This window comes from Aquarana catesbeiana, linkage group LG04 (assembly GCF_042186555.1).
Source record: "Aquarana catesbeiana isolate 2022-GZ linkage group LG04, ASM4218655v1, whole genome shotgun sequence".
Lineage (NCBI taxonomy): Eukaryota > Metazoa > Chordata > Amphibia > Anura > Ranidae > Aquarana > Aquarana catesbeiana.
Window position 1 is genome coordinate 546,904,311 of NC_133327.1, and position 23,448 is coordinate 546,927,758.

Here is a 23,448-nt window from a genome sequence, read left to right on the forward strand (position 1 = left end):
TATTTCACCACTTGTGAAAAACTTATATTGCTCAGATCCATGTCACAAGGCCAATATACGTATCCTTGTGACACTTGTGTAGCCCACAGTACCCACAAAATACAAGTCAATAACAGAAGCACAGGGGTCCATGAATGAATAATTTGCTGATCTCTGCCTGCTATGAAAAAAAAAAAAAAGTTTTTCTTTGTTTCTGTCAGTGAGTTTTGTAAATAAGTAAATTTTCTTCTTCACTGATGTGGGCTAATGAGGCTGCACTGGTGGGCACTGATGAGGTGGCACTTATGTGCACTGATGAGGCTGCACTTATGGGCACTGATTAGGTGGCACTGATTGGGAGGCACTAATATGCCGCACTTAATGGCATTGATAGGTGGCACTGATATGTGGCACCGATGAGAAGTGATAGGCGGCACTGATAGGTAGCACTGGTGGGCACTGATAGGGGGCACTGGTGGGTTCTGATAAGTGGCACTGATAGGCGGCACTGGTGGGCACTGATAGGCGGCACAGATAGGTGGCACTGATGGGAACTGATGGGCGGCACTGATGGCATTGATGGGTGGCACTGGTGGGCAGCACTGATGGGCATTGATGGACAGCACTGATAGGCGGCACTGATGGGCACTGAAAGCCAGCACTGACTGGCATCACTAATGGCCACTTTTGGTGGCACTGGTCGGCACTGATTGGTGGCACTGGTGGGCACTGATTGCTGGCGCTTTAGTGTAATCAGGGCACTGATGATCAGTGCCCTGATTACATGTCTTGTCTTGATGCCGCTGATCGGCTCCCCTCGCCACACACTCTGTCAGTGTGAGGCGATGAGAGACGATTACCGGCACTTCCTGTATTTACATGTGACCGGCTTTTTATAAAGATTGGGGTTGCGCCATGTCCTAGCAATACAGCGCCACGATCGCCACGCTGCATGCCCCCGGGGGCACGTGGGAGCTGCCGCTCGTGTGCGCAATCATATGACATCCACCCAGAACGAGGGCCGCACCGTTCCTCCGTCATTTGGTTAAAGAAAGCATATGCTGTAGTCAAAATAATATTATATCCTCATTTTTTTAACACTTTCAGCAGCTGATGCAATCACTTACTAAGTATACAGCTTCTTCATCTTTTAATCCTTGCCTAGGCTCCAGTTTAAGCTGGTGCCATGACCACTGTCCCAAGTCTCCTATTTCAGGATGGCTTCTTTCTGTCTCTTGCAAGCCACTCTTGAATGCAGGGACTTGAGTTGTATCTCCCTATACTGTGTGCATCAAAAGAAACACACAGCCCTTTAGCCTAAAATGGCAAGACACACCCCTGCTCCTCCCTTCTCCTCCCCCTCCCTTCTCAATGCTAAAGGATAAAAAAAAAAATATAAGAATTGATCGAAGATATATACTGCATAGCCAGATTTCAAATTATGAAAAAGTAACTAACCTAGGAGGCTGCCAAATATTCTGATGAATACTTCTGTTTGCTACACACTCCGTGATAAACTTTTGGGTCCAGTCTCCAACAGCTCTCACATGTACGCTGAAAAATGGCTCTTCAGGAGCTGATGTTAGTGTAAATGGATGCCACTCTAGATGTGATACAGAAGGACACTGAAGGAAAATGTACTGTCCTGACTTCATAGTAAAACCTTGTTTCTTCATTTGAATCTCCAAAACTCCAGAAGGATGCGTGACAACCTAAGAAATACATTGCAGATATCATTTTCATATATAAATCACCAATGGTCTTTACTCAACTCAACTCAAAGATGTTCATTACTATTAGAGACTTAGTTCTTAAAACATTGTTATAATGTTTACAGGGGCTACAATTCTACCCTTTCAGACAAGTATATGACTTGTATGCACTCAATTCAGGCACCATACCTACAGTATAGAAGTCTGGACTTTCCTGTCTATAGAGTCCTTTAACATGTTTTAACCTTTTTTTAGCACAGATTGTTAAAATGCACATTTTAGGCCTGATTATTGTTTAAAACCCCCAAAACACCCAATGTGCATGTTTGAATTTGCGTACATATGTGTGTATATAGTAGCAACAAGCTTTTAAAAAGTTTTTTTTTTTTCTTAACTGGCCTATGTGATAGCATAGTGCAGATAATAGGTTCTTTTTAGGGAGCCATCAAGGGTTTATTAGACCCCCTAATATCACCTATGCACTCTACTGAAGATGATTGTGCTCATTCGTCTTCTTTGCTAGCCAGAGAGGCCAAAGATTGACAAAGACTGACTATGCTTATTTTCCAGTTGCTCTGACCTTTTGCCTGTCCCTTTTTCAAATATGGCCTGTAGACTGTGTACCATGTTCTTGTAATGTTCCTGTTCAGCTGCTTCCTAAGCAGTTGCATAAAAATAGGTGACTCAGAGGGTTGGGTGTGTCATTGCCATCATCCCTTTGAAGATTTAGAAACAAATATATACCTCAATGTGGGATTTTTAAGGCAATGTAGTAAAGAGAAAATTATATTTAGATAAAAAGATAACTTATTGATACATAGAAAATATATAACATACAAAAATACTTTTAGTGATCATGTGATTAAAAAATCGTCAAATGACATGAGATAAGCAGGGAGCTAGAGCTCCTACATCGTGATACATCCTGCTTCAAGATACAATCACCACCTATAATGATGCCATGGCGTCAAGTAGCGATATTCCAATGCGTTTCAACTTTATAACATCAAAAAAAGTCTTCCTCGGGGAAAGATTGCATCACGTTCTAAAGTTTCAAAAAATAGCAATGTTACAAACAATATACATATCGCATATATCTCATTAGTAGCATATATTGGATAAGCACAACTTACATTTTTCGTGTAACTGCAAGAAAAACGCATTCCCAATGCTAACAGGGGTCTCCATTATTTGTTGCCCATACTGTCTAATATCCTCTACAGGACGAACGGGCATGTTTTAAAAGAACCAATAATAGGCAGCCAATAGGTAGAGTTGCTAAAAAAACAGAAGGCAAAAAGAGTGTTTTAGATAGATAATGGTAGTAAAAGCAGTTTTTTCAGAGATCAATATTCTCTGAAGCTTAATAGTTAGAGCTTGTATGGGATTACCTTCTGGTGATAAAGTAGAGTATAGGTCTTAAAAGTTCAAAGCAGCCTGTAACGATGAGCCCAGGTTGTGGAGTACCTCTCGGTTAGGAGCTGAGTAGGAAATGCTGCCATAAGCCGTCCCTGGCGTCCTAATAAAGGGAAGTGGGCGTGGCAAAGGCTCTGAGCTTTGCGTCACTATGGCGACGCTCCGCTGCCAATTGGTGCTAATGTAGGGGGTGCGGTGCCGACAAGGTAGCATCCCGCCCCTTGCGTAGAGAGTGTCGATGTGTCAAAAGCTTTGGGGAGTCGCATCTCCATGGCGACGCCCCATGACTAGTTGTTACAATGATGGGGGACGCAGAGCGCCGTTCCGCCCCTTGATTGAGGCACCACGCCTCACCTCCCCATATCCTATGGGGTGTGGACATGGCTTGCCGAGACAGGGGAGGAAGGGGTCGCGTCACCTAGGCAATGCAGCGCACTCCCATTGCCTGTCCGCGATACATGCAGCGTCGAAGTCATATGACTCAGACGCTTGCCGAGACAGGGGAGGGAGGCGTCACCTCACCTAGGCAACACAGCGCACTCCCATTGCCTGTCGGCGGTACGTGCAGCGTCGCAGTCATATGACTCAGACGCTGCCGGGACGCCGTTTCACCTAAGAAAAATAGTAATCGTCTCACAAGTGGGCAGAGGCCAGCCTAAGTGAAACATAAGAACAAATAACTTGTTGTTAAACAGAGAACCTTTTTAGATTAAAGTTAGAAAATTACCTTAAATTCATGCTCCATGGTCTGATAAGACCTGGTGCACAGATAGAATATATAAAGGCAATGGGGGTAACTATATTGATTTACGAGGTTGCATTATAATGGAGTAGAGACAGCACCATTGGGGATTTTTATTCCATATGCGGAATGCCTGAACCCTTTAAAACGGTCTATATCTCCCTTTACTTCCAGCGTGGAGGTTCGGGAGAGAAAAACCTATTAGGACTAATAACCACTGACACAGTGAAAAACCCCCCCAGCCCCGAATCATGATCAGGGTCCTGGGGTATATAGGCCACGATATTTGAAGCGTGGCCCCCCTGTGACGGGTAGGGATAAAAGAACAGAGAGGGCAATCATATGTCAAGACCTGAAACCTTTGCACTGGGAAGCAATTATAAAAGTTGTTCTCCTCAAATGCGTTAATGATGACAACAATTATACAACAATCATGTGGGTAGATGGAACTTAATAGACTACGCATAATGAATCATAATATAAAGTAAAAGAAACTCTCCTAAAGAATTTTTACTGGACTGAGTATATACCCAATACCTTGGCGGTTTGGAACATGTGGTATCCCACTGTGGGTCCCACGAGAGGAACCATGCTACCTAAGTGTAGCTAAGGATGTGGCCCTTGGAATAACTATTTCGAATGTATGGGTAACCCAAAAGTGTAATACCTAAACAGGGGTCAAAGCATGCAAAGCAAAGCAACAAAGTGCAATACATATTTGTGATTTATTTTTAATCCGTTTTCCCAGAGCTGAAACCCTCCAGAAAAGGTCTGAAGCTTTCAGTTTCAATTAAGCCCGAGGGGGTGGTGGCCCTAAGGTATATTATCCAGCGCATTTCCCGCTGGAGGAGAACCTTGTTCCAGTCGCCCCCCCTGATTGGTAGATGAATCCTGTCTAGGACTGTAAAATTAACGGAGGGTAATCAATAGCTATTCTGTCTAGCGACATGTCTTCCCAAGGGTAAATATAAGTTGTCAATACGCATGCTTTGCGTGTGTTTGTCAACTCGTTTCCCGAGTTCTTGTCGGGTCTTTTAGACAGTATGGGCAACAAATAATGGAGACCCCTGTTAGCATTGGGAATGCGTTTTTCTTGCAGTTACACGAAAAATGTAAGTTGTGCTTATCCAATATATGCGACTAATGAGATATATGCGATATGTATATTGTTTGTAACATTGCTATTTTTTGAAACTTTAGAACGTGATGCAATCTTTCCCTGAGGAAGACTTTTTTTTTATGTTATAACGTTGAAACGCATTGGAATATCGCTACTTGACGCCATGGCATCATTATAGGTGGTGATTGTATCTTATAGCAGGATGTATCACGATGTAGGAGCTCTAGCTCCCTGCTTATCTCATGTTATTTGACGATTTTTTAATCGCATGATCACTAAAAGTATTTTTGTATGTTATATATTTTCTATGTATCAGTAAATTATCTTTTTATCTAAATATAATTTTCTCTTTACTATATTGCCTTAAAAATCCCACATTGAGGTATATATTTGTTTCTAAATCTTCCTAAGCAGTTGGGCCTGAAAGTTGCAACCTGGTACACCCACCAATAAAATCCATCACTAAGCTGGTGAAGATCTGGTATGTGTGCTTAAATATTCGTTTTCTGCACTTAAAAAATGGCCTTTTACCCATTCTTTTCTCTACTGTCCTCTAAAAGGTGGTACAGTGGAACCTTGGATTATGAGCATAATCCGTTGCAGGATAATACTTGTATTCCAAAGCACTCGCATATCAATGCAAGTTTCCCCATAGTCACTGTAAACGAAGATAATTCGTTCCACATTGACTTCTATTACATGTAATACTCGGAAAGGCTCGGAAACACTCGGGAACGGAGTATTTTCAAGTGTTTCCGAGTATTTCCAAGCATTTCCAAGTATTTATGAGCGGCTCCGAAAGGCTCCGAGTGTCACCGGCGTCCCCGCACCTCTGACCAAATGCGGTACTGCACAGCGCACAGGCTTGAATCCTGCTCGTTTTGCGAGACAACACTCGCAAACCAAGTCAGGATTTTTTTTAAATAATAGCTCATATTGCGAATCGCTCGTTAACCGCGTTACTCGCAATCCGAAGTGCTACTGTATTCCTTGTTGGCATTGTTGGCATTTAAGCCTGGCACATTGACAGCTCCGGTCAGAGACACTGCTCTAATGATCTGACATTAGTACAGCGATCTCCCCTGCTGTTAGTTTGTGCTTTGACAGGGGAGCGCTGATAGGGAGCCGGTCAGCTGCTCGTTTTCCAGCATGCTCGTTGGTCAGAAGTCGGCCAAACGGCTTCTGTCAGACCGGCTGCCATACACACGGGCCGAATGTCTGTCGTTCTTTTTTTAACCAGCCGATGACGTTCGACATTCGGCTCATCTGTACTAGGCTTAACTTTGTCAGTCCAGTGTCAAATTGTATGCAAAGGGATAGACTAGAGGCAGTTCTATTGTATTCATCTGACTCTACCATGTTGCTGCTTTGTAGTAGTTTTCACCTCAGCTGATCTTTTAGTCCTTTAGTTGTCTTTTTGACCTGCTGCCATTAAATCATATACAATTTGATCGTTATTGATTCACAGTACAATGTTTTTTTCATTTCAATATTGGCTAAATAATTTTTTGATGGCTTCAATAAGACAAATTTCTTCACCTATCTGCTTTACAACTTTTTTGTATGTGTTAATTATTATTTCTTGCTCTATTTCATTGGGTTCCTTGAGTCAGACTTTCTTTGAAATGTCAATGCCCACCCTTACCATTATGCTATCAATATTTTTCATATATTTTTTGTCAGAAGAGCCAAGGGATGCAGTTGTGGCCAAATTGAAAAGCTGTTTTAGATCGGAGAACCAAGTGGAAATAATTGCAAGAAATCTTATAGCCAACATCACTTCTGAGAGGCCGATGTCTGAGCTGCAGGTCTTATCTTGAATTATTTTAATTTTTTTTTCATTTTTTAAAGTTAGTAGACAGGTTGCATTGCTGCTCCTGCCCATACACACAACTGTACCAAACAAGTATTCAGTGACATGCTGCAATTGTCAAATCAAAGCCACCTTGTTGAAGGGCGGCAAGTCAAGATAGACACACACAGTGCAGCTCGAGATCAAGTCTTCATGAGTGTCCCCCCCTAGAAAGTGGCTTTTTTGTGGGGTCTAAAGAGAGGAAGAGCACCCGCGGGGGGCCCCAGAAGGGGAGGATTAAGACTACTATTTGCCAAACCGCTGAACAGAATAGGTTATCATGACATGTTTGTTATTTTTTAAAAAATGGAAAGTTTACAATCATTTTAAATTTGCAATTTTTGGACTTTATGATAGGTTTGACAAACATCCAGTAACTGAACCCAGAAACAGTGCCTTGCAAAAGTATTCACCCCCCTTAGCTTTCTACCTATTTTGTTACATTACAGCCTTTAGATCAATGTTTTTTTAAATCTGAATTGTATGTGATGGATCAGAACACAATAGTCTAAGTTGGTGAAGTAAAATTAGAAAAAATATACACATAAAAATATTTTTCAGAAATAAAAAACTGATAATTGGTAAGTGTGTATGTATTCACCGCCTTTGTTATGAAGCCCATAAAAAGCTCTGGTGCAACCAATTACCTTCAGAAGTCACATAATTAGTGAAATGATGTCCACCTGTGTGCAATCTATTACATATACACACCTTTTTGAAAGGCCCCAGAGGTTCCAACACCTAAGCAACAGGCACCACTAACCAAACACTGCCATGAAGACCAAGGAACTCTCCAAACAATTAAGGTACAATGTTGTTGAGAAGTACAAGTCAGGGTTAGGTTATAAAAAAATATCCAAATCTTTGATGATCCCTATGAGTACCATCAAATCTATCAAAACCAAATGGAAGGAATATGGCACAACAGCAGCAAACCTGCCAAGAGACGGCTGCACACCAAAACTCACGGACCGGGCATTAATCAGAGAGGCAGCACAGAGACCTAAGGAAACCCTGGAGGAGCTGCAGAGTTCCACAGCAGAGACTGGAGTATCTGTACATAGGACGACAATAAGCCGTACGCTCCATAGAGTTGGGCTTTATGGCAGAGTGGCCAGAAGAAAGCCATTACTTTCAGCAAAAAACAAAATGGGATGTTTTGAGTTTGCGAAAAGGCATGTGGGAGACTCACAAAATGTATGTACATCTGGTCTGATGAGACTAAAATTGAACTTTTTGGCCATCAAAGAAAACGCTATGTATGGCGCAAATCCAACACATCACATCACCCAAAGAACACCATCATGTTTTTCAGCAGTCGGGACTGGGTAACTGGTCAGAGTTGAGGGAAAGATGGATGGTGCTAAATACAAGGATATTCTTGAGCAAAACTTGTACCACTCTTTGTGTGATTTGAGGCTAGGACAGAGGTTCACGTTCCAGCAGGACAATGACCCCAAACACACTGCTAAAGCAACACTTTAGTGGTTTAAGGGGAAACATGTAACATGTGGTCAGACTTAAAGATTGCTGTTCACAAGTGCAAACCATCCAACTTGAAGAAGCTGGAGCAGTTTTGCAAGGAGGAATGGGCAAAAATCCCAGTGGTAAGATGTGGCAAGCTCATAGAGACTTATCCAAAGCGACTTGGAGCTGTGATAGCCGCAAAAGGTGGCTCTACAAAGTATTTTGTCTTTAGGGGGTAAATAGTTATGCACATTGACTTTTTCTGTTATTTTGTCCTATTTGTTGTTTGCTTCACAATAAAAAAAGAAAACATCTTCAAAGTTGTAGGCATGTTCTGTAAATTAAATGATGCAAATCCTTAAACAATCCATGTTAATTCCAGGTTGTGAGGCAACAAACCACGAAAAATGCCAAGGGGGTGAATACTTTTGCAAGGCACTGTACATTCACTCATCCCTAGTGGTTATATGCACAGCAACCAAAGACATGAGATCTGGAGAAACAACTAGAACTGCCAACTGTTGTCTAAAATCTACGGGAAGTGCTTCAATCCTATCAACATAGTATACTTGTTTTAAAAATTCATAAATACTGAGAGATGACAAATCTCTTACTGCCATGGAAGTGGATAAATCATGTGTTTAATGCTATCTTTGTAGTTTACACGTTTACTCAGTTACCTTTGTGATTATAACATCTTGTTTAGACTTCCAAAAACGTATTATCCTCTCACACGCATAAAGCGCTAAAGGACAAATGACCCATTTCCAAGCCTGTTTGGAAGAAAAGCAGTTTGTTATACATATTCAGCTAGCAGGCTTTGCAATCCATATTAATAAAAAGAGGTTGGGCAAGTTGGGAATGAAAGGGTAGGTAGATGCTGGAGTAATGATTTTTTTTACATTTAAAATGTATACATTTTACAGCATAATTCCATCACTAATATTCTTATGATTACACATTTCCTAAAAGAAAAAAAAAGCCATTAAATCACATGTATTATAACAGATATTTGTCTAAATTCTTGCTTTAATACAAAAAAATAATATATATAAAAAATAGATATAAGACATAAACTATTGCAGCTCTGTACTCATTAATGCACCACTAAATGTATTTTAGAAATTCAAGTGTAAGTACCTGAATTTGACCTTGTATCAGCCTATTGCACTCTACTATACAGCAGAGCTCAGATGGGGAGAAGGAGAAGCAGCAAAAGGAGCCATCATGCTGTGCTTCAGTGGTCATGTGCTAACAAGTGAATGCTGATAGGAGGAATAGGAAAAGTGACAGAGAACTGAGCTCATCATTCTGCTGCTTCACCTTTTCATTGCCCAGTCACAGGCTGGGGAGGGACAAAATCTGTGTTACTTTACTGCAACAGGAAAAAAAGCAGGTATTCTGCACTACCAGACAAGTCTGTGCTATGTAGCAGAGTTGTGTAAATCTTCATACTGCATGGACAGAAATACAAATGCTTTGGCAGGTGAAACAGCTCCCTTATCATGGTTTTTAGCTGTTTGCCTAAAGCTATTCTTTAAAAAAGTTGCATAATGTGTTCCCTAGTGTGTGTTTTAACTGAAGGGGGGGTGGGAATGTCTAGGGGAGATGACATATCGCTGTCCATACTTTGTATGAACACATGATCTGTCTCTTCTCCCCTCAGAGAACCGGGATCTGTGTGTTTACACATACAGTTTCCAGTTCTCGCTGTGTCAGAGCAATCGCAAGACCCTGGCGGTCATCGTGCCCGCCGGGCACTCAAATTGGCTCCGGGGGCGTTTCGCCCAGCTGTGCCATTCTGCCGCAGTAAAACTGCGATGGCTGGTCGGCAAGTGGTTAAATTACTTCTAGCCTACTCCTGTTAATCTGAATAATCTTGAAGTTTGTAAACTTACTTTGTGAAGATCCCCATACATTCACTTCCTTGAATTCTGGAACATGTATTCACTATCACTAGTGCTTGTGAGTAGACACTGCTGTGTTCCAGAATTATACTGTATATTCTGATACTAGCAAGCAATGGGGGGGATTTACTAAAATTGGAGCACTCAGAATCTGGTGAAGCTGTGCATGGTAGCCAATAAGCTTCTAAATTCAGCTTGTCCAATTAGAGCGTTTTTAAACCCTCAACAGTAAAATAAGTCTGTATATGCAGTAAAGCATGCTTGTTATACTCACTGTGGAACCTAAGCAGTTAATCCTCTGCATTGTGTAAAAAGGCTGTATGCACAGATCCTCCCCTCCTTCCACTGTCCCCTGATAATTTCCTGATAACACAAAGTCTATAGTCAGGCAGCACATGCTCAGTTTGGTGTGTATTGCTAGAGAGGTTTTTTGTCCTTGGAAAAGTGCATGTGATCAGCACAGGGCCAAACAGCACTGTCCAGACAGAGAGTCAGAGTTCCTAGATCCTGATAGGACAGCTCAGTGCAGTGTGAAAACTCCTCCTACAAGCTTTAGCTAGTGCTTGGCTGGACACTGATATAAGTCACAAGATTGCTCTAAATGCTGATGGGAAAAGTTATTTACCAGTTTATATTTACTACGACTATTGCATTTCCATGTTCTGTGTACTGTGGGAGACCATATATAGTGAATGCAGGGTCCTGGGTTTAGTAACACTTTAAGCTTTGGCAATAAATCCCCCTGAAGCTGATTTTCTATGAAGAACTGCAGCAAATTTTGCACGCTCCAGTTTCAGTAAATCTCCCCCGATGTCTCACTGCGAGATATGTAAACATCTAAAGTCTTAAGTAGTACAGACAGTGCAAATTGGTAATTTTGAAAGGGAGAATTAAGGTGTTCATAAGTGTAATGCCCCGTACACACGGTCGGACATTGATCGGACATTCCGACAACAAAATCCTCGGATTTTTTCCTACGGATGTTGGCTCAAACTTGTTTTGCCTACACACGGTCACACAAAGTTGTCGGAATTTCCGATCGACAACCACGCGGTGACGTCAAGCACGTACGACGAGACTAGAAAAGGCCGGTTCAGAACCAAGCGCGGCACCCTTTGGGCTCCTTTTGCTAATCTCGTGTTAGTAAAAGTTTGGTGAGAGACGATTCGCGCTTTTTCAGACTCGTGGCTTTCAGATCGTTTTCTGCTGTTCAGTTTGTGCTTGTGGGTTTGTATCTGCTCTTCAGTGCGTGGCGTCAGTTCGTATCGGAGTTTTATGTGCGATCTTGTCCGCTCGTTGCTGTTTTTCAGGTCGCTCTTCACAGGCCTTGCTGTTCTTCAGTGCGTTCTGTTACTTCGTTCTGAGCAGCCGACCGTTTTCTAGCCATGTTTCGTATGCGTACTCCTCGTACAGTTCGTGCTGTGCGGGGGCTTGGTGTTGGGGTCCTGACCTTGACACAAGTCCAGTCCATGAACAGGGTGGGGAGGAGTTCATGGACCAAGAATTGGTTGCTTCAGCGTGACCAGTTCTGTCATATGCCTTTGCTCCGTGAGATCCGTGAGAATAATCCTGATGATTTCAGGAACTTTCTCAGGATGACGGACCCCGTATTTCACCGTTTGTTGGCTTCGCTGACCCCCTATATCAGCAGGCAGGATACCTGCATGAGGCAAGCCATCACTCCGGAGCAGAGGTTGGTCGCTACCTTGCGGTATTTGGCCACAGGGAGAAGCCTGCAGGACCTCAAGTTCTCGACAGGCATCTCCCCCCAGGCTCTTCTTTGTGGACATTTACTGCTTGTGTTTGTTTGAGCTGACCCTGACAGAAATGTGTTGAGTGCAGAAAATGGCGTGATTGTGTAACCTTATACAAAGCACTGTTGGCTGTTATTTACTAAATGCAAAGACACTTTTCACTACAAGTGCACTTGCAACTGCACTGAAACTGCACTTGTAGTGCAAAGAGGATTTGCCCTTAGGAAATTACCCCCATTTTCTCATAAAACAACAATTACATCACCCCAAAAGTGTTGTAGCATTGAGACAATAATCCACACATTCTTGATGAACAATCTTTTTAATACCAGCACAATCACATGTGCATTTACCAAAGGTTTTTCTGACAAACCGACATGTTTATTGTATAACATATTTTGTGGTGTCATTATCCAAAATCAAAATGTGCATTTTATAGAAAACAGGCCTGTGTAAAACCCACAAGAAAGACACAAATCTTGATCTTACAAAGTTCACATTTGGTAGAACTGGAAGGCAATATCAGACATGAGAATTTAGGAACTGGGTTTGATATTGCGTTCAGATGGGGGGAAATCACCACTGGAAAAGCCAAATTTGGAAGATGCACACAAATTTCACAATGTCAACATGTGCTATCTGCCATCACGGGGGATCAAGGGACGTGTTTTGGGGGAGAAAGCCCTTCCTCACCGCTACTTTATAATTGAGGAAGGGGTTGCACCCCCAAAACGCGTCCATTGATCTCCCGTGATGGCAGATAGCACATGTTGGCACACTGTGTGCATCCTCCAAATTTGGCTTTGGGAAAAATCACAAAAACATTTCGCACATTGTAGCAGACAAAAGAAGAAAGTGATTTGGAGGGGCTTTAAACTCGCCCCAAAACATCAATGATGTTTTTATATTTTGGAATAACATCATTGATGTTTTGCTTGATGTTTTCCAATTGTAAATTACACCCCATGATCTCCCCGATCAGGATTTGGGCACTTTCGGATGTGAAAGGATCTTCATCCACAACCTCAGGATCACCTAAAAAGAAAGAAAACCCAAAATAAATTAGGTCTAAAAAAAATGCCGCCATCCATCTCTTATCTGAGCCTGTGGTTGCAGACACTCACCTGTTGTGGTGACTAGTTCCACCACGTCTTCCTCCTCCTGCTCATCTTGTGTTGGTATTTCCCCTTCTTCCAGAGGGGGGGGGGGCTCTGGTCTCCTTGGATGAGGGGTGTCCTCCGAGTCTTTTCTCCCCTATGTAAAAGAAAAATGGTATAATTAGCACACAGATATTTGATGTCAGAACTATAAAGATGAAACATTGCTTGGAAGTGGGGTACAATGATCTATTTTAGCAGAGTTCCAAGATGTCGCTTTTTTAGTGTCCTTTGTCAAGCTGCAATACTTTACCTGTTTGGTACAAGCTTCACAGATGGAGACCCCCCTATAGTATTCACTGGAGCACCTGTGTGGCCCCCCTAATAAAAAGGGTGTTCTGGGGTCCCACACTAGTGCTCCAGTGTCCAGATGTGAAAACAGCTGCTGAGTGTCCTCTCCTTACACACAATCTAGTTTGCATTTCATTCTAGTAACAAAGCCATCTACACAACCCAATTCTTTGAAGACAAGTATAGGGCCTCAAAATGGTGGCCAAATGCATATGGGCTAAACAATGGTATTTTATAGTCCGAAAAAAAAAATGTGTGATCCGAACGAATAATGTGCCCATGAACATGAAAGTTGCCATTTTAAACTGTACAACAGTTCCTAAAAGCACATGGAGCAGCACGAACGTAATAAACATAAAGAATAGGAACACAGCACAACTACTTACTTTTTTGCAGCACTCTCCGGATCTTTCTGTACTGCTCATGTTCTCGTAATTTCAGGTCCGACCACCGCTTCCTGAGCTGATCTTTCGATCGTTGTACCCCGAATTTCCGGTGCAGACTCCTGACCACATTCGCCATGATCTTGGCCTTTCGGACATTGGGGTTGGGGTAAGGCCCATACTTTCCATCATAGTCGGCCTTCTTCAGGATGTCCACCATTTCCAACATCTCCCCAAAGGACATATTTGAGTCCTTCAATCTCCTTCTGGATCGGGACGTTTCAGGCTCCAGCCTTTCCTCCTCCTCCTCGTTGCTGTACTTAGCACTATCCTGCTGTCTCTCCGCCATGTGCTCTTCCTCCACTGCGCCGAATGAAAAGGGGCGGGGAATAGAATAGAAAGAACGTCAGGGGCGGGCGGAGTTATACGCATGCGCAGTGTGTATAAATCGTAACGCGCGCGTCTTACGTACGATCTGTGAGCGGAGGAAGGAGCATCGGAGACGCCGATCGTGCTAACGAAGGTAGGATCTAAACTTGGGCCTATATTGCTTCGAAATTGAAGCCTATATTGTAACAAGATTAGGGGAGTTTGGCCTGACCTTAGGGTTTGTCATGTGTTGTGTTTTGCAGAGAAAATGGATGGGTTCAACGACCACAATTTCCTGCCCCTGTTCATAGACAAGTACAGGGAGCTGCCCTGTCTGTGGCAAGTCAGACACCCCCATTATAACCACAAACGGAAGAGGCAGGCAGCGCTGGAGAAACTGCTGGAGTTGGTGAAGCCGGTGGTCCCCACAGCAACCATCCCTTATTTAAAAGCTAAAATTGGGGGCCTGAGGAGCACTTATCTTAGGGAGCGCAAGAAGGTCACAGATTCCCAGAGGTCCGGAGCTGCAGCAGATGACGTTTATGTCCCCAGGCTGTGGTACTATGAGAGATTGCGATTTCTGTCAGACCACACTGAAGTCAGGGAATCCCTCTCCACTCTTCCTTCCACGCTTCCTTCCATCCCAGCTGAGGCTTCCGATGTCCAACCTGGGCCTTCCAGCCAGGAAGAAGTGGAGGAGCCCAGCTGGAGTCAGGTATAGCATTCCTCTACAGATTTCTGGGCAATAAATAAATTATGTTTCCTAGATGTTATTATTGATCACTAATTGCTGATTAAAAAAAGTGTTTTACATATCAATAGACAGTAGTGGGCAAAAATAATTGGGACAAGAATGAAAAATGCTGGGCTCAGAAGGATAGTCTGTTATATTTGTTAACATTGAATTTGCAGCAGTCAGGAGGTGAAAATTGTGTGTGATTGATGAAAACAATACTAAAACTATGTCCCTTTTTCATACACAGGAAGACCTCAGCCAGGAGGAGGCTGTGGAATGTGGCAGTCAGGAGGAGGCGGGGATTAGTGGCAGCCAGGAGGAGGCGGGGATTAGTGGCAGCCAGGAGGAGGCGGGGCTAAGTGTCAGCCAAGAGAAGCCTGGGACAAGTCGCAGCATGACTGAGTCTCAGGTCCCTCCCCTCCGCCTGCCAAATAAAAGGGCCAGGAAGGCCACTCCGAGTCCCATGCAGGATTCAGCATACAGGCTGATCCAGGAGGCTTCGGCGTCCCTCAGAGCCTTCCCCAGTCCTGCAGAGGCCTTTGCCTGCATGGCTGCCACCAAATTGCTGGGCATGCAGGAGGGCCAACGCAAGATCTCTGAGGACCTGATTTATAAAGTCCTTCGGAAGGGGGAGAGTGGGGAACTGACACACAAGACGGATGTCATGGAGAGGGACGATCCTCCTCCTCCTCCTCCTCCTGCTGCCACAACTCCACCACCACAGCCACAGCGTGGAAGGAAGCGTGGAAAGAAGACCACAGAGTGATGACCCTGGGTTCAGTCTGGTCTGACAGAAGCTGCAGTCTCTCGTATGACCACAGCCTGGGGACACAGATGTCATCTGCTGCTTTCCGGATCTCTGGGACTTCTGGACCAGACTGCCCTCCCTTAGATAAGGACTCCTCAGGCCACCAATTTTGCTTTTAAATAATTGATGTCTGCCCTGGGGGTCCAAGGCTTCGCCCACTTCTGCAGTTTCTCCAGCGTTGCCTCCCTCTTTGTTTATAGTTGTGACCCCTTAATAAAATATTTTTAGGTAAATTCTACTCTCCTGTGTGTGTTTTCATCCAAAAAGGACAGTTTGTTGGTGAGTATTCAGGTACATTTCTAAAGTACAATGTGAAATTAACAAGGGACAACAACACCAAACAATCTCCTCCTACAGATTAAATCGAACAACATATCAATGGTGTTGTGGGAACTTGTCACAAAAAACACACAAACATTTTCGGGAGTACAAATCAAAATCACCAAAAAAAAAAAGAGAAACACAAAAAAAGATTCTACATTAAAGTAAAAAAAAAAAACAAACAAATATGTTGTCAGATGTGAGAAATCAAAATATATTGAGGGAATCCCGATAAATAGTAACGAAAGAAGTTTGTGAGAAGTGTGTGTGAATATGAGCATCAAAACGACTTAATTCTTGTCACATTATAAAGAAGAGAGTGCGCTGTATTAAACCATTTTTTACATTGCAGCGTGACGAAAGTGCTGTATCCATTGCGAACGCTAAGTTTACCAGAACGAGCTGTCCCGTGTCGGAATTTCTTCTGAGCATGCGTGGCACTTTGTGCGTCGGAACAGGCCACACACGGTCGGAATTGACGCGATCGGATTTTGTTGTCGGAAAATTTTATCTCCTGCTGTCCAACTTTGTGTGTCGGAAAATCAGATGGAAAATGTCCGATGGCGCCCACACACGGTCGGAATTTCCGACAACACGCTCCGATCGGACATTTTCCATCGGAAAATCCGACCGCGTGTACGGGGCATAACAGTTTGGGGGAAGAAACTGTTGTTAAGTCTGTTTGTCCTGGTGTACAATAATCTGTATCACTTGGTAGAGAGGGCAACAGAAACAGATAATATTCAGGTTGTGTAGGTTTTGCAGTGATTTTCTATGCTGGTTTCCTGACTCAGAAGCTGTATAAGTCCTGGTTTGCAGACAGGCCCGCACAAATGATTTTCTTCTGCAGACTTAAGTGTCCACTGTAGTCTGTCCCTATTCTGTTTGGAGGCTAAACTGAACAGTGGTGGAAGTGCGAAGAACAGACTTGATCACTGTAGTATAAAATCATTCACAAATCTTAGGGCAGGTTGAACTTTCTGAGCAGGGGAATTGCTGGGCTTTTTTGAGGAATGTGTTGATGTTGGATGTCCACTTAAAGGAGGAGTCAAGCCTGAGCTTTTTGCACTCAATTGCCTTTTTTTTGCACTTGTTTTGCACTTCGGCAATGTTTGGTGGCTCGGTTCTCAGTACAGAGACGGAGGGGGACAGATGCAGCATCGTTCTGATGCTGCATCCACCTAGGTAAGTATGATTAGCCAAAAAAAAAAAGAAAACCATATTTCTCTTGTAAGGTCCTTGGAAATTATTGATCAAGAAATCCAAAGGTCAATGCTGTTGAGTAAGGGGAGAGGAGACATCGTGGGAAGGCTTCTTCTGAAATCCACTCTAATCTCCATGGCTTTGAATGTGTTAAGCTCCAGGTTGTTACAAGTGCACTGTAGGGCCAGCAGTTCTTTTTCATGCCTGTATGCTGACATCTCAGATGAGACTGATAATGGTTGTGTCATCCGCATAGTTCATCTTTTTAATAGACATATTCCCTGAGGTCCAGTCATTGGTTTAGAGCAAGGGTCTTTAAACTTTTTAAACAAAGTGCCAGTTTATTGTCCTTCCAACTTTAGGGGGGTCGGACTGTGGCCAGTGGGAGTAAAATTGTCCTGGCGTCAGAGGGAGTATACAATGCCCTATCATTGGTATTATGGGGAGGAATATTGCCCTATTGTTGGTATCAATGGGAGAAATAGTAGCACATCATTGGTGTCTGTGGAGAAAAAGTGCCCCATCATTGGTATCAGTGGGATGAATAGTGCACCATCATTGGTATCAACGGGAGGAATAGTGCCCCATTGTCTGTTTCAGAGGCAGGAAGTATGCCCCACTGTTACTGACAGTGTGGGGGAATAATGCCCCAAGGGCTGGATAAAAGTAAGAAAAGCGCCACATCTAGCCCCCGGGCTGCAGTTTGGAATTCACTGGTATAGAAGGAAAAGTGTAGCTGTGAGAGCACACATCCTTGGAGAATGCCAATACTAACTGGTTGCTGTATATGATTTTCCTCAGCTTTACCTGTTGTTTCCTGTCTGTCAGGAAGTTGGTGATGCACTAGCAAGTGGAGCTAGGCACAAAACGCTTGGTAAGTGTGGAGTTGAGGATTTATAGAGAGACAGTATTGAATGCCAAGCTGAAATCCATAAACAGGATCTGTGCATATATGCCTAGGGAGCAAGATGTTGTAATATGTAGTGCAGCCCCATGTAGACCACATGCTCCACTTACCAGTTTGCTCTATATGTAAACCGCAGAAGGTCAAACAGGAAACCTGTCATGTCCCTCAGGTGGGTCAACACTAGTCTCTCAAAGGACTTCATGAGTACTGACATCAGGGCAATGAGCCTGAAGTCATTTAGTGCTGTGATGGTGGAATTCTTAGGGACAGAAATGAGTGTGGAGCATTAGTGGAACTTCAGGCAGATCCTGTGATTTGTTGAATATCTTTGTGAAGATACAATGCCCACTGATTACCGCATACATCCAGTCAGGGGGGTGTTATTCCCCCTGTTGCCCTCCTTATCTTTTTACCTTGTCATGAGTTACTAAACTCAGACAGCATTCACTTTGCAAAATGAACAGTCTCTACTCCCTTATGCTGGTCAAGTAGGGAAATAAAAGCAAAGCACTGAGAAAACCTCTCAAACTTATCATATTTGATGATAAATTGATTGGTCTAAAAGTACATATATCACAATACAGTATCTTACAACATATCTTACCCCTGGTTTGTTGCCAGAAAATTGTGGAAAAGGGCATTGTTCCGTTTCTCCCCACTCATTGTAGTGGTCTTTACAATATGAAAGATTATGTTGTAACAAACTTTGCGGAGTCTGTCCACGAACTATCTGCCTAGAGAAATAATAATGAATACTGAATTGGGCATATGGGAACTGACAAATAACTAAAAGCTAAAATTATGCCATAAAAAACATTTCTTCTGGTTATACAGCATTTTGATATTCATTAAGCTGAAAACTTTATTTTTTTAGTGAAACGTTTTAGTCTTGAAACATCTCAGTAAATACAATACTATGAATAATCTTTTGTATATATACAGAATATTATTCTTTTCAATTTTTATATACCTGGCAAGATGAATAAATAATATAACATCTACAGTATGTTAGTTTTCAGTTTTACTGAATTTTGCAAAAGATAAACACATAATTTATAGTAGAGTGTATGCATTGCTCAGATTCTTTATTGTGTTTGTAGATATAGCATAAAATGGTTAAAGCTAAACTCCAACTCTCTTTTCACTAGAAGTAAATGCAATGATCAGTCCCAGCATAGATCATACCTCTGTACCATGTTGCTCTTTTGTCTGTAGGTCTCCTTATATTCTGGGCTTTAGTTGTGGCTTTGTACCATGTGACAGTCTGTATAATCGAATGCAGTGGTCTCCAAACTGTAGCCCGGGGGCCGGATGCGGCCCTTTGCTTACTTGTATCTGGCCCTTGGGCATTATTCTCCCCCCCACTGTCAGCAACAGTGGGGCATAGTTCCTGCCACTGACACCTGCAATGGGACACTATTCCTCCCATTGATGCCAATGATGGGGCACTATTCCTCCCATGAATACCAATGATGGGGCAGTAATTCCTCCCACTAACACCAGTGATGGGGCACTATTCTTTCTACTGACACCAATGATGGTGCACTATTCCTCCCACTGACACCAATGATGGGGCAATAATTCCTCCCACTGACACCAATGATTGGGCACTATTCCTCCCACTGACACCAATGATGGGGCAGTAATTCCTCCCAATGATGGGGCAGTAATTCCTCCCACTGACACCAATGATGGGGCAGTAATTCCTCCCAATGATGGGGCAGTAATTCCTCCCAATGATGGGGCAGTAATTCCTCCCACTGACACCAATGATGGGGCAGTAATTCCTCCCAATGATGGGGCAGTAATTCCTCCCACTGACACCAATGATGGGGTAGTAATTCCTCCCACTGACACCAATGATGGGGCACTATTCCTCCCACTGACACTTACAATGGGTTACTATTCCTACACCAATACCAAAAATGGGGCATTGTTCACTCCCACTGGTGCCAGGACATTTTTACTCCCAATCGCCACAGTCCGGCCCCCCTAAAGTTCGAAGGAGCGTAAACTGGCCCTTTGTTTAGAAAGTTTGGAGACCCCTGGTCTAATGTAGACAGAATGCCTTCCACTTCCTGCTTCTCTAGCCTAAAACACACCCCTCTGTAGTCTTTGAGACTCTGCAAATGATGCGATTTCCTTCACAGCTCTGAGGTTGGGAGGGATGGAATACATCCTAATTAGCATTCAGTCCCACCCAGGCACACCTACAGGAAAAGCCCCCCCACCCAAGTCCCACCTAACAGATCCTAGCATTATTCAAAAAAAGGAAAGCTCTCCATGTAATATACATAGCCTACTGGGAAAGCTAGTTGTACTAATGCTGGGAGGGATTGAATAGACAGCCCTGGTTCACGCAGCGCCACATGAAAGTCACGTGACTTCCAGCGCCACTATCACTATCTCACAGAAAATGCATGCTTTTTCTTGCAGATTGCCCTGCATTCGGAAACTCGCAGATGTGAACAAATAGTAACCCAAGCATGACGTTGCCACGTGTTTTCGAAATGCACAGCAAAGCACCCAATTCCTGTGCGGGTTGACACTCATTTGGAAATACGCAGATGTGATTGCAGACTATATGGTAACACAAGCATGACAGACACAAATTGCTACACGTTTCCAAAACACATGGTCAACACATGGCAAAGCATGCGTTTTCTTGCGGCTTGCTGTGCATTTGGAAATACGCAGATGTGAACGAGAAAAGTGCAGATGCAAATGCATGGTAATGCAAGCACCATGATGTGGGTTGCTGTGCATTTTTGAAAAGCATGGCATGGTGTGCATTTTCTTGTGGGTTGCCATGCATTCAGAAATATGCAGCTGCAAAAGAAATGGTAATGCAAGCGAGCCACACATTGTCACGCGTTTTCGAAGCGCTCACCAAAGCGTGCTTTTACTTGTGAGTTGCCTGCATTCGGAAACACGCAGATGCGAACAAATGGTAACATAAGTATGATGCGCGTTGCCATGTGTTTTCAAAATGCGCGGCAAAGTGCGTGTTTTTGTGTGGGTTGTTGTGCATGCGCTGCTATGCATTTTTGAAATGCACAACAAAGTGAATGTTTTCTATATTCGTTGCAATGTGCAAAAGAGAACGCAGCCTAAATGGTAACGCAAGCGTGATATACATCGCTGCTCATTTTCAAAACACAAGTCAAAGTGCACATTTTTTTATTGCGGGTTGCCGTGCTTTTGGGAACAGACAGATGCAAATGAATGGTAACGCAAATGTGATGTGCAGTGCCACACATTTTTGGAACAAACGGCAAAGCGTGCGTTTTCTTGCGGGTTGTCATGCATTCAGAAACACGCAGATGAGAATGCAGCCTAAATAGAAAGTACAACGTGCATTGACAGGCATTTTAGAAAGGCACAGCAAAGCGTGTGTTTTCTGTGCGGGTTGCCATGCATTTAGAAACACGTAGATGTGAACCCAGCCTATGTGGCACCGTGAGAGCGATTCGTGTTTGGTTGGTGTTGCCATGGATTTTTTCCTTGCGGGTTGCATGAACAGGCATGCATCAGTGCCCTCTTAGCAAGCGGCGATGGGAGAAGAGGAGGATCGGGGCTGCTCTCTGCAGAACCATTACACAGAGCAGGAAAGTAGAACATGTTTGTTATTTTAATTAAAAAAAAATTGCTTTTAGAATTACTTTAACTTTCTGACTAAAATTCCACTTCCTGCTTCTTCCTCCTTCACTGCAGAGAGGAATGGAGTGTGGGCGGGGATAACACAATTCTATTCTTCGCCCAATCACCACCCACATGAAGGCCCAGAAACAACCACAGTAATCCTTAGACACACCCACATCAACTCCTACAGCTGCTACAAGTGACTCCCATAGCCTGCCTGAAACTACAGAGGCTCAAAGGATGATGGGACATGTAGTATCAAGACTGGCAAAGCAAGGAAACATGAAGTCAGAGAACTTCTGAAGGAGTGACATCACAATCACAGAAACCTGCTGTATACAGCTAAAGTAGGTATGTACACACACACACACACACACACACACACACTGATATTGTGGTTGTGATTCATTTACATGCACAATACACCTGTTGTTTTGTGGGGGAAAAACTGGAGTTCTTCTTTAAAGACCTTGTACTCTCTGTGTCACCACTATTTCCTGTCCCTGAGTGGAAATACAGTGGGGACGGAAAGTATTCAGACTCCCTTAAATTTTTCACTCTTTGTTATATTGCAGCCATTTGCTAAAATCATTTAAGTTCATTTTTCCCTCATTAATCTACACACAGCACCCCATATTGATAGAAAAACACAAAATTGTTGACATTTTTGCAGATTTATTAAAAAAGAAAAACTGAAATATCACATGGTCCTAAGTATTCAGACCCTTTGCTCAGTGTTTAGTAGAAGCACCCTTTTGATCTAATACAGCCATGAGTCTTTTTGGGAAAGATGCAACAAGTTTTTCACACCTGGATTTGGGGATCCTCTGCCATTCCTCCTTGCAGATCCTCTCCAGTTCTGTCAGGTTGGATGGTAAACGTTGGTGGACAGCCATTTTTAGGTCTCTCCAGAGATGCTCAATTGGGTTTAAGTCAGGGCTCTGGCTGGGCCATTCAAGAACAGTCACGGAGTTGTTGTGAAGCCACTCCTTCATTATTTTAGCTATGTGCTTAGGGTCATTGTCTTGTTGGAAGGTAAACCTTCGGCCCAGTCTGAGGTCCTGAGCACTCTGGAGAAGGTTTTCGTGCAGGATATCCCTGTACTTGGCCGCATTCATCTTTCCCTCAATTGCAACCAGTCATCCTGTCCCTGCAGCTGAAAAACACCCCCACAGCATGATGCTGCCACCACCATGCTTCACTGTTGGGACTGTATTGGACAGGTGATGAGCAGTGCCTGGTTTTCTCCACACATACCATGTTAGAATTAAGGCCAAAAAGTTCTATCTCGGTCTCATCAGACCAGAGAATCTTATTTCTCACCATTTTGGAGTCCTTCAGGTGTTTTTTAACAAACTCCGTGCAGGCTTTCATGTGTCTTGCACTGAGGAGAGGCTGCCGTTAGGCCACTCTGCCTTAAAGCTCCGACTGGTGGAGGGCTGCAGTGATGGTTGACTTTCTACAACTTTCTTCCATCTCCTGACTGCATCTCTGGAGCTCAGCCACAGTGATCTTTGGGTTCTTCTTTACCTCTCTCACCAAGGCTCTTCTCCTCCGATAGCTCAGTTTGGCAAGACGGCCAGCTCTAGGAAGGGTTCTGGTCATCCCAAACTTCTTCCATTTAAGGATTATGGAGGCCACCGTGCTCTTAGGAACCTTAAGTGCAGCAGAAATTTTTTTGT

At 43.3% G+C, this 23,448-nt stretch overlaps 1 protein-coding gene across 1 annotated transcript in view; it reads right to left on the reverse strand.

The window, feature by feature from the left end:
* NOX3 (NADPH oxidase 3) overlaps positions 1-23,448 on the reverse strand; it is a 70,091-nt gene that overhangs the window by 22,426 nt on the left and 24,217 nt on the right. The window contains exons 5-7 of the mRNA XM_073628956.1: positions 18,729-18,858; positions 8,969-9,061; positions 1,438-1,691 (exon numbers count right to left, since the gene is read on the reverse strand). Of these exons, the coding sequence (XP_073485057.1) occupies positions 1,438-1,691; positions 8,969-9,061; positions 18,729-18,858 (477 nt within the window). The remainder of the gene's footprint in view (positions 1-1,437; positions 1,692-8,968; positions 9,062-18,728; positions 18,859-23,448) is intronic.